This window comes from Caloenas nicobarica, chromosome 3 (assembly GCF_036013445.1).
Source record: "Caloenas nicobarica isolate bCalNic1 chromosome 3, bCalNic1.hap1, whole genome shotgun sequence".
NCBI classification, from domain to species: Eukaryota; Metazoa; Chordata; class Aves; order Columbiformes; family Columbidae; genus Caloenas; species Caloenas nicobarica.
In genome coordinates, this window is record NC_088247.1 from 20,446,636 (window position 1) to 20,459,335 (window position 12,700).

At 36.9% G+C, this 12,700-nt stretch overlaps 1 protein-coding gene across 1 annotated transcript in view; it reads right to left on the bottom strand.

Annotated features, from left to right (window-relative positions):
- TPO (thyroid peroxidase) overlaps positions 1-11,774 on the bottom strand; it is a 41,914-nt gene extending 30,140 nt beyond the window's left edge. The window contains 5 exon segments of the mRNA XM_065632038.1: positions 1,699-1,831; positions 4,200-4,369; positions 9,173-9,254; positions 11,445-11,494; positions 11,677-11,774. Coding sequence (XP_065488110.1) covers positions 1,699-1,831; positions 4,200-4,369; positions 9,173-9,254; positions 11,445-11,494; positions 11,677-11,774 — 533 coding nt within the window.
- Positions 11,775-12,700: the final 926 nt, after the last annotated feature.

Consider the following 12,700-nt stretch of genomic DNA (forward strand, 5'->3'; position numbering starts at 1 on the left):
AAATACAACATAGGTCCTAATGTATTTTCTGCCTGAAAGTGGCATCTGTAAAGCAAGGCAGAGCGTAGACTGTTACTTTGGTTAATGTTTGAAGTCTCTGAAACTGGTTTACATCATAGAATATATTGTTTACATTATAGTATAATGGGTTTTTTAAGCTGATGCATTTCAGTAAAGCTTGAGGTATTTCAAGGGGCTCACAAAGTTTTAGACTAAGTTAAGATCTGATTTGCTGGTTTTAAAGTCTCTTGTTTGGTTTGTGTGGTTTTCTTTTTTCTTTTTTTTCCCTGCCTCACCCCATTTACAGATATTTAGAGCAAAGAGTCTAAAACACAACCAAATATGTCATAGATTTTAAACACAGATTTGCATTATACTATGCAAAGTAGAATACAGTGACTACAGACTAACCAGACTCAATGGACCTTATTTACCCCACACAGCTTTAGAAACCAGACTGAAAGACCTAGACACATTCTTGTATTACCAGAGTCACTGAAGAGAAAAAGATGTTTTACCCTACCCACAGCCAAGTGCGTTTCTCTCCATCTCTGGAGAGAAAGACTCCAGCAGCCGTGCTTGCAAATGAAGAGCTTCAGACACGTGCCTACGTTCTGCTGCATGAATCTTGACCAATGTATTCAAGCGCTGATGGAGTTGTCAGTGCAAATATCATACTAGCTGTTAGTTCAGATTCCAAGTAACTCTACAAGTGCCTGGGGGAAATTATGGATACCTACATAGTTAGATTTCTAACACTGATGCCTATCAGGTTGTGTCCTTTCAACTAAGAGCCTATCAGGCATGTTCCTTGCAAATGACTTGTCATGTAGCAAAACAGATTCATCTTAAAAAAACAGACTGACTGAATAATAAAACTGTAGAATTTTACTGCTGTTCATTTACCACATTGCAGAATGCCTTAACTTGTGCAAGGCTAATGGCTTTCCCTTTACAGCACTGCAGGCCTTCACTTTTAACAGTACAGTCTCCCTTTCAGTTTGTGACCTTAACACCTATGTATCCGAAGGCTGCTGAGTATAAATACCATGTATCAAACTCTTTTGCATTGTTGCATTGGAGGATTTTGAAAATAGTCACATCTGTTATGTTGGGTTTTGCAGGAAATGATTGCCACATGTTTTATGGAACTGTAGTAAATAATAGGTGTTCTGATAGCCAATAAGTATATATTTATATAAACAGATATATAAAAATAAATATATCACCTAGAATCTTTAGAAGCATGGTTGCTAAATGTTAATCTTGTGGGGAAATTCAAAAATGAGAATCTACTCAATTTTTTTATTGCTCTTGGCAAAGTAATTATATTCTCCCACTCAATATAATTTTATCCCATGCAATCAAAAATGAATGCTGGAATAGAATTGTATCTGTTTAAATTCTATAGAAAAAGGCATCTATTGAATCGGTACTCACTAAATTGAAATTTCCTTACATAAAGTCCAAAGCCTTCACAGGCAGAGCCTGTCCAGAAAAATTAGCGTACCAAATTTTAGATGAAGATGTTCTTTCCCTGGGAGCTTTCTGAGGCACCTCATTTAAAGGCACGTTGATGCCGAAGTTAGCTGATTGAGGTCACATCCCCAATTTTTCCAGGAAAAAGTAAACATAACTCCTTGAGTTTAAAGAATAAGAAAGAAGGATTTTTCAGGGCACAATTCTTATCATCCATACCTGTTATTGCAGGCACCGGTGATGAGTCGGTATTTATTAGCCAAGCAATTGTTTGGACATTTTGGTGGCAACATATAAGGCAGACATCCAGAAATGTTAGCAATCATAGTGAGCAGCTCAGCTGATAAAAGATCTGAAAGGAAGAACCCAAACAAGCAATTTGCTCTACTGCTCTACAGCTGCTACAGGGGAAAAGTCATTATTGGCAGCTACAACTACAGCATCCCCTCTCTTCTTCCTAGGAAAAAACACTTAGAAGTTCTGCAGGAGGTAGTCTCAGGGACTTAGAGGAGAGTGAGGGTGAAAGGGAAGAGCTGGTTTTATTATCTGATGTGTAGAGAATGAGAGGGAAGTAGTCCAGCCATAGCCGAGAACTGAGGTTGACCTGCTCTTTTTTGCCCTTCTTTAATCTGCTCTCTGCTTCCTTCTTTCCCTGCATTGTAGTCACATTGCTCAGCTGGTCTCTGTGCATAAAACAAAGGTATAAAAAATGCCGTTCAATAACAGAAGTATATACCAAGGAGGAAAAGTGTGGGACTGGAACTGACTGGAAAGATGCAGGAATTTAAAGACACTACAGCTGACTATATAATTAAGTGTGGGGTGGAAAAGGCTCAGAATTATTCGCTGGAATTTGGAAGCTAGCTAAAACCAGGGAGCTTTATACCAGTAGACAGCATGTTATTAATATCTTTGCAATATGATCCCAGACAGGTCTCCCTGCTGATGAGGGTCAAACTCACACTGTTGTGTAAGCTCCAGAGAGCTGGCAGCCTCTCTCACCCACGCATGTATGTAGGCACATGTATGGCTGGTTGGAGGTGGAAGTACACATGAAAAAGGTGCAATATTCTTCCTGAACTGAGAGAACTCTTGCTATTCAAACTGACTATAATCACCACATGCTGAAAAGAGATGGTAGATGCAGCGTTTAACTCTTGCTCTTGTCTCCCCACTGGCTACTGCAGGTCACCCAGTCCCACCACCTATCCATTCTGCCCATCCAACGTGAACGAAGATGCTTCAGTCTATTAATGAAGCAAAAAGAGTAAGCCAGAAAAAAACCAAACATAAAAACGTTCAAGAGCCAAATGAGCTCAAAAAATGCTGTGCTGAGCAGCTAGAACCTGTGCAAGGTAGGGATGAGAACAGAGAGAAATTAGGCTGTTAGACTGGCTCTGTAACCTTGCCATTATGTACTGGCTAGTCATGCCAAGTTTGTGGACACAGCTGCATTTCCATGTTAGTTCAGGTTCAAAATCATGCTTAGAGCCTAGTTTTCCACTTATTTATGCTGCCTGGGTATTGACTCACAGGTTTTATTTAAAGTTAATTTAGTTCTTTAGCTCATGTAAAACTGCTCTTTGTCATGGCACATAGACCGTATAGTGTCTATTCATCTTCCATTAAAGTTGTTACAGCTTCGAAAATTAACAAGTTTTGTGCACTTGTTCTATAGTTTAGAGATTTGATTTCTTTTGAAACTGCACTAGCAGAAAAATAATTATCTCTGTGTGTCTGTGTATATATAAATATGTGCACACACACACACATATGGAAATATTTTTAGTTCTACAAGCTTAGGCAGCCAGATGTTTCCACAAGGAAAAAAAATAAGAAAATAGGTGTGGACCTTTATGTTTGTCTACAGCACTTTAATGCTTCCATATCTTGAAAAACAATGTCATGTCATAATGCTAAGACAGATAATACAAATTGTAATTCTCCAGTTCATGCTGCTCTCTAAGTGACAGAATTAAGTTATGGAAAAAAAAGTCAATGTTTCTGAATTTTCGAGCATTCCAGACACCACATAGGCACATTGACATTCATCTCTACTTAATGGCAACAAGAATTTTACTTTATTTAGTCAATCATACATCACTGAACTTTCTGGACTATCTCTCTTTCCTTCTCCATCTAACATAAAAACAGTTAAAATAGAAACAAAGTGGAAATAAACATGTAACAGCAATGACTATAACGTTATTTTTGAAAATAAGAAACTATTTTCTTAAAAAAGGGATATTGATAAGGCTATCAATGTCCAGAGGAAGAGTATTTGAAATTGCCAGTGTCACAGAGTGATAGAAATTGTATTTTTTTATCTGTAGACTCAAAGCTCCAGAAGCACTAAACTCAAAGTGCTGGGGAAGATAGCTATTTCACTATAAACAAGAAGCTCGCAACACTATGGGTATGCAAGCTGATTTATAAGCAATACAAATATACAGTCATGAGTTCACATGATGCCAATAGCAAAGTGCTACTTTCCTCAACTCTAGGAAAACATCTCACACTCCAGCAAAGAAAAATGTAAATCAGTGACTATGTGAGGTGCTTTTAAGAACCAAAGAGGTGGCATCCTGACCCCAGGGTGCGGACAAGATATATACTCTGCCAAAGCTAAAATAAAAGTGAAGCTAACCCAACTTTAATCTAAAAGACTACATTTAAGAAATCAACAGGGGGTTTTGCCAGTGTCAGTACACTATATTTACCAGTTGGATGCAATGAACGTTTGTGCTTCTGGCAAACTTTTTCTTTCAGCACTTGAATTGACATTTCCATTCGTTCAGCTGCTTGGGAAATATCTTGACTCTCTTTTTCAGGAAATTTGGAGAAAGCCAGCAGCAAGGCAGGAGTTGCTATTCCCCTTTCTTGGATATTTCTACAATTGAGATAAAATACAGAAAGTTTTTTAACAGATAACCTTTTAGAACATATTCATAGCTGAATTTGTCTATGTTGGATATGGTCCAAGTTTAAGGTATATTTTGATTGAAGGGTATGCTGGGAAAGTAGAGAGGAAGACAGCTTTGTGACTTTGCAAGGAAAATTCTGGAAAGAAAAGTGCCCTTCCAGGGGTCAAGTGCCACGCAACAGGGTTAAGCTTGTGAGAAGCCTTCAGGATGAGACAGAAACTGTTGGGATGGACAGAGCCTGCAGCATGAAGTGGCTGGGAAGACCTTGTGCAGGATAGTCACAATATAGGGCTCCCACTAAGGACATCTGAATAGACTTTGCTTTTATGTAACATTTAATATCAAAGACCATCTCAAGCATTTCAAGTGGATTCACAAATGCCTTGGCACCTAGAAGTCAGACAACCAGCCCACAGTCTTCTTGATGTCATCTGCAGTTGACAATAGAGGTATGTCTCCTCTCAGAGACTGTCCAAGCACCTGCCTTGCCCTGACTTGCTATATATGGAGTTTCAGCAATTAGTTTGGTAGGGCTTCATTACACACTTATATGGCTATATATGTTAATTTACAGCCTGGCCTTACCTTTAACTTTAAGGAATTCAGGTGTGATGAGATAATTTCTGTAACATAAACATTTAAACATGAAAAAAATCCTTTTACTGTGAGGGTAGTCAGACACCGCAACCGGCTGCCCAGAAAGGGTGCAGAGTCTTCATCTGTGGAGATATTCAAAGCCCAGCTGGACATTGCACTGAGCAACCTGAGCATAGCACTGGCCTAGGTGGTCTCCAGGTCTCCCACAACTATTCTGCAATTCACTGCAAGATTTATTTTTTAGTCAGCATGGGCTGTCTTACGATTGTCCTTTTACAGGCAGAGGAGCCTTGGGAAAAGTGCATCAGGGAGAGCTGCTTTTTTAGCTGGAAGTCCCAAGTCCTAAACTGACTCCTACAGCTTAGAAAAAAACACTCAAGTCTATTCCATTTCCAGACATGGTCATAGGTTGTAGACATCCCTGAGGGTTTCTCTGCAGCACAGATTTATTTGGATATGCAATTTTAATGAAAGCATTGTACTGTCATTTTCACTTAGGTTTGTGTAAAGCAGGACACAAGTTTAAAATGGAAATGACAGTTTTGAATTTGGCAAAGTGAACAGTTAAATTTCTGTTTGCAAAATTAGAAACTTGCCTACATAAAAAGCATTAAGGAAATACAACTCCAAGGGTTTTTCTAGAAGCTAAATCTGTCCTTAATTGGTCCAAAGGAGCCCTAACCTGCTCATTTATTCTTTATACAGATACTGTTCCTTTCCTTTCAAGAGCAGAGCTCGAGAACTCTTGCAACTATGAAAAAGAGCTATCTTGCTTCTCAGCATCATGTTTTTCAAGTTTTCCATAGACAATCAGAAATTTGACTGGGAATCTGCAGAATTAAAAGTTCTGAACTGTGTCTCAGTTAAAATGAAAAGATTATATAATTAAATGCCGATAACTCGGGTTTACTATTTAATATCCATATGAGGATAATATCGGTCATGCATAACTAAAAAAATATTATATGAACAGAGAAACATGTTTTTACAAATGAGTTAAATAAGAACATTTGTACAAATTATCTAGGAGTTAAGAATCAAAAATAACCCTTCTCCTCAACAAAAAACCCTCAAAATAAAAAACCACCACCCTCAATGGCAAGGTATGTTCCATTTGAGATATTTCCTCTTCTATACTTTGTGTCATCTCACAGATATTGTAAGATAACAACAGCAGTTATTAGTTTGCTGCATTTCCCATGTGTTGCATCATGTCCTGTCCTGCCCCCACCCCTTATTTAATATATGCATGCTAGTCCCTTCTAGTTCTTATCCACACTCCTGAAGCTGAGCTCTGATTCTGGAAGAAAATGCTGGTTTCCTCACTGTGCAAGTTGCAAACTGCCTTGATATTTTGTAGTGCAGAAATAGCCCCATGAAACTAATAGAATGACCTGTGATAGTATCATTATTAGGAAGATGAGATCAGATATAAAGTGTCTTCATACTTATTTAGTAATTTAAGTCTTACTGTGGACCATGGTGTTTGGACAGAAGGTTCTTTATGTTTGCCAGACTCTCAGTTACTGAGTCTCATTACAGATTATAATTAAAAACATAAATAAAAATAAAAGAAAATTATCCAGAGTATGAGCTTTCTCTTTCAGCCTCAGATACTTTGAGTCTCTGAGATTTCTTTCTATCTTAAATGAACATATTTATAGAATATCTTGTTTATGGACTTCTAAATAGGACTAACGCCTCAGATATTTGTCATCATTAAGGAGGCCCCTTAAAACAGTAACGTGGTGCAGAATGTAAGGTGATAAAGTTAAAAAATGATAAAGAATGTAATTTCTCCTTTCCTGTAATGTGTATGTGCATGGCCCGTCTGCTTTAAGACCAGAGCGACACTGACTGATCATGCTCTGCACATTTCTGCAACTGTAACGATTTTGCGCTTCCCTGTGCACAGAGATGAACCCCAAAAACCAAAAAATAAAAAACAAACAACAACCAAACAAACATAAAAAAAACCACCACAAAAAACAGAGACTCAGCAGAATATAAAAAGGAACATACAGTCAGAATTGGAAGCCCTTCCAGCAGTGCTGAGATTCACTCGTTAAAGCTAGTACAGGTTTCATAATTTGTACTGCTTGTTATTATAACAAGATTTACTGGAACGAGAATTTCCTCTTGCAAGTCAGCTACCACTTTCAAAATGTGTGTTATAATGCACCTGATGGTAAACTGGCAACATATTTGCAGATACCACTGGCTAAGTGTCATAACCTCACAGGCTCTGAGAGCCCTGTCCAAACAGTCTGGATTCCCATTGGCATTGCCACTGTAATACAAATAGTACATTTTAATGACAATGCCGTTGTGTTCCATCTATGCTGTGTTAATACTATGATTAATGTTTACATTCTAATGACAAATATGAACACCTACTCTTAAAGACTAACAAACCCACAAGCTAATTGGAATAGCAGGCAAGTACTAGTAGTCAGGAGAAGCACTCAGCAAGGAGAGACAATCACAAACAACCCAGCAAACTATAAGGACAATACTGGGACCTATGTAACCTTAAAACCTGGGAAGTAATTTCTAAGAAGTGGCATTTTCCTAGAAAATTCTGATGTTTTAAAAACTAGAATAATAAAACAAGTTCAGCCAATATGTTTAGTGTATTGCCATTCACTTGCTCCAGCAGTTAAAACACAAACAGCATTCAAGATTTTAAGTGATGATATTAAGCAGCTAAAGTGAAGAAACTTACTTCACAGAATCACAGAATCACAGAATGGTTGGGGTTGGAAGGGACCTCTGGAGATCATCCTGTCCAACCCACCTGCTAGAGCAGGTTCACCAGAGCAGATCGCACAGGAATGTGCCCAGGCAGGTTTTGAATGTTTCCAGAGATGGAGACTCCACAACCTCTCTGGGCAGCCTGTTCCAGTGCTTTGTCACCATCGACTTCTCCATTTTAATCATAATTCAAGGTCAAACTGAGGTCTCAGGACAAATCGGTTATTTTGAATCAGTTAGCAGTTCAGACACCTAGATCCTGAATTCAGCAAATATCAGGATGGACTATTGTACATGGAACAATTAAGAGTTTTCCCATTCTAATCTGAAAAAGAAGCTGCCTTTTCATCTCAGACTTTTCAGTCTCAAGGGCAACAGCGAGCTCATCTGTTTTGCATCCTTCAATTACTGGTAAGCCAAAGTAAATGGGTTTTCACAGTATGGTGACCTCCAGAACTTCTAGAAGCTCCATTGTGTAGTCACATGCACTCCTTTCTTGTTTTTAGCCTTTGTGCTGACCAAAGCTTTAATTCAAGTATAGAGTATTCTTAAAGTTTCTAAGGAAAGAAGCCTTAGTAGCTTTAAACTGACATGAAAATGCAGAAGTATTTAATTAAGGATTTAAACACATTCACTTCTCAATATAACGATCAGATTAGACAATAGTTCAGTCCTCTGTACTATGCAAATGGCTAAGGAATAATGTCTAAGAAGCAGGCATAGAGTGCATTTACAAGCCTATATTAAAAAAGGACAAAGTCTCTTAATGATATTTACAATTCTCACTGTTCCATTTAATTGGGCCACAATGAATTGAATTATATAAAAGCAAACAATAGAAATTCAATTTTGACTTCTGGTAATGATTATTTGTAAATACCAGTTACCACTAGAACAAGTGATAGTCTTATGAGACTCAGACTCTTAATGCAGGCATTGGACACTTGTGGCTCTGGTTCCACAACACATGAAAGCTTGTGCCCAGTGGTGACACTAACACACACCTTTTGATAGTCTGCTGGAAGTGCAAGGCTTTAGCTGCTTACAGGGTTAACCCTAAACTTAGGCAAAATACACAACCAGTGCTCGGAGCGCTGTTACCGGCAATGTTCTGCCTAAGAAAGATCCAATAGTTAACAACAACATCTATCAGATCAAATACTTAATGTTTTTAAATCACTGATCTAATTTTCAACTGCTGCTGTTAAAAGATGGAAGGAAATAGGAAAGGGAAGAAAGGAGAGTGAAGAGAAGGGAGGTAGAGACAGCAACTTATGTGGTGGTAATGCACAGCTTATATTGGTTCAGATGATCATAAACAATCTATCATTATATGTTTTCTCCAAGAAACAGACTGATCTCAAGCTTCTCTCTTGTGAAAGCTTTTTGCTGAATTGATCCTGTGCTTTTTTGTTTACCTCTTCTGTGTATAATGTGCAGCATAATCCACCAGACCAGAGCCCTTCCGGATAGCCTCAGTAATGCAGTTCTCTTCAGTTTCTTCTCAACAAGGAAAAAAATAAAAAGCAAGAAAGATGAATACGTTATTCAATAACATATGTATTAAAATATTTACATTTACAAAATATATAGGTTTGTAATATTAAGGTATATGTATTGTTTCCCCATTAAAATGATCTCCATAATTTAGTGTTCCTGAAACTAATGTTGTGGCTTCTGACCTTTCTGAAAGATAAAGTAGGGGCAGTAAATCAACTCTTCCCTAATTTATAAGGCTTAAAGAGTTAGACTTCCATTCTGTTTCTTCCAGTATAAATGTAGCTGTGCATGTTAAGTGGTACCAAATGTAGCTGGTCCAGCTGAAACGTGTTGTGTTCTGTGTAGGCAACTATGCTCCTAAGGCTTCATATGCATTTTGCATTAAACTGTCCTTGGACTGATAGGACAAATTCGAGCGTCCCTCACAGGTAACATGAGCTGGCATGAGCCACATGAAGAATTCAAGTCCATATTCAGGCATAATTAACAAACTTTAAGACCTTTTGGGATCTGACCAATACATGAAAGCCCTATTCTCATTTCTCCATCCATGTTTGATGGCTAGGTGTATGTGAACCTAACAATACTTCAGTTGTGCTATTTTGTGTAGTGCTATCATGGAACATAGATTATTCCTTTTTTTGTGGACATCTAACTTTATATTAAATAGATCAGTTATGTTTAAAATCTAGTGGTTTAATTTCCATTCATATTTTGTGGGATAGCCCATTTTTTTGTAGGAAATGAATCATAAATAGTAATCATTTATGAGCAATTGCTCATCATTTATGTACAGTGTAATTTTAGGAACATATTTTCAGTACATATTGTGCTATTTCTGTGATCTATTTTTTTAATAGGGTGCTCAGCTCAAGGGAAAATAATGTGTGATGAGGAATAATCTTTCACAGGCAAAATTCTTCTCCACTCTACTAAAGATCTTCTTGGCATCCAAGTATAGCAGTAATTTCTCTTTTTCACCTATGCATGATAAAATATGCAGGATGATTCATTTAACATTATCATTCACATTTCTGTTGCATCTGAACATGTGTTTGAGTCTATGTTAAAAACCAGAACTGATCTTTATAGGCCACACAACAGCTAATTCTTTTAGAATTTAATATTGCATGATTTTTAATTACTTTTAGGGGTTTTACCTCCGAGAAATATATTATGCTTAAAGTGTTGTTCATCTTGTGGTATTGATTCAGATTCTGATCTAATATAGAAGATCCACCTGCTATACTTGAATTCCATTGTCTCCTTTTTCTACTGAGAACTATGACTTTAGTACCAATGCAATATTTTTTAAAATGTGGTTCTTTCAGTATTAAACATTATTTTGTATTGTTTTCGTTAGACCAAAGGACATTTCCTATAAAAGAGAATCATATATAGTCCATCTATTCCATTTATTGACAGTCCATATGTATTCATTTAATATTAACTAACATACAATATAATCCCATTTTAGATCATGTCTTTCCAAACGATTAATATGGAAGCTCCAAATAGAGGCTCCACTATGGAAGATAAATCTGATCACCTGTTTTACAGTGATGTTCAAAAAAGATTTCCCATCAGAAGTAACAGCTTGGGGATTGTTGAATTTATTTTGGATATAATTTTATTTGTGAGTCTACACTAACTTCAGGTGAAAACTATCCTAAGGAATCATATCACCGTCCCTTATGAATCGTAACTACAACTATGTAATTTAAAAGAATATAAAGATTGAAATTCTGTTTCTTCATCATCTCTGCCCTTCCTTAATGTAAAATTAGTCTCTGCGTAATTCTCTTAAAATTCAATCTAGTATCTGCTATATTACTAGTCTACTAGATCTAACTGATTTAGATTGAAGAGATGCAAACAAAATAGCTCTGATGTTTAAAATGACAAGATTATATTGTTTGAACATAGACACTAGTGCAATCTGAGATGCTCTAAAATCCCCGCCATACCCGCAGGGTCCCAGCAGAGAGCGGGTCCACAGGAGACACGGACACTTGCGGGCCAACAGCAAGGTGCCAGCTGGGACATCCCATGGCAACTGACTGCAGCCCAGGATGACTAAACATAGTGACTGGCAGTCTGGGAAAGAAATCTAGCAATCGTGCTTGTAAACATGTCATCTGACATATAAATGTCACTAAGAAAATAAAATTACTCCTAGTCAAGGAATGCATAAATGAGATACATTGCACATATGAAGTTTTCCTTTCTAAATTGTGAAGCTGCATTTTAAAAGAAAAGACCCATGGCATAATTCTTATGGAATTAGATAGTGTCAGATAGCGTATTTTGCACATTGAAAGAGATTAAACTAAACTGCCATTGCTAAACTGTCTGCAGTGCCAGTGTATTTTCAGCTTAACAGTAATCACTGACAAAAGAAAATAACATATTTTTGTGTTACTTACCAAAGAGGATATCTTTGCCTATCTGAAGGAAAGAAAAGAAAACAGCTGTGAAGGCTATAGCTGCAGAAATTCCCAAAATAATGAACACTTTCATCTGCAAGAAAGAAGAGATAATTGTTGACAAAATATGTACCTTCATCTTCTAATTATAAGTCATACTATAAATAATTTCCCACATATGCTAAATTTACTTTAAAATTAGATTTGTAGCCATGTTTGAATATGTTTCTGAAGTTCAAAGTATTAATTTTTAGAAATAACTGTAATTCACTTTCTCTTTTTTCCTTCCTTAGTTATTACCTTTCCTCCGTTTTGAGAAACTTCTAGCACAAAGAGATACATCACTTTGTAACATAATATGTTCTGACAATATTAGCAACACTTAGCCTACATATTAGAAATTCAGCAATATTTTACTATTATTTTTAACTTCTCTGTGCACTAAAATGGTTTGAATGTAACTTAGTCATTGCGCAAAAGATACTGAAACTTGTCAAACTAATAATGAGATGGATCACACCCCTCTATCCATGTATAACTCTGGTATCCAAGCAGCACAATGAATATGCTCACATGGTAAATGTGAGCTACATTCTCCGTTTCAGTGCACTGGTTTTCTGGTAGTTATTACAGCAGTGCAGGTATATAAACTATCCAAGAGATAACATCTTTCACATGCACTACGTTGATCGGAGATTTAGAATATTTTTAGCTCTATATTCTATCAACATAAAAAATCAATAATTAATAAATCAACTCGAAAAATTCAGGGAAGCAATATTGCCCAAAGAAACTCAATGTGAAAACTAACCTTGTTTTTACATTTCATGAGTTAATATGATGAATTTCTTCTGGAAAATGGCAAGCAAAAGTTTTATCGTCTGACCTTTTATCTGCTCAGGAGATTATCTTCCACAGTTCTGTACTTTATTGATGGCAGTAACTGTTCTGAATTATGAAAGTGAAGTACTTTCCAGGGGCCCAGCTTATGCTGTCAGCTTTATGCACTGGTACTCACTC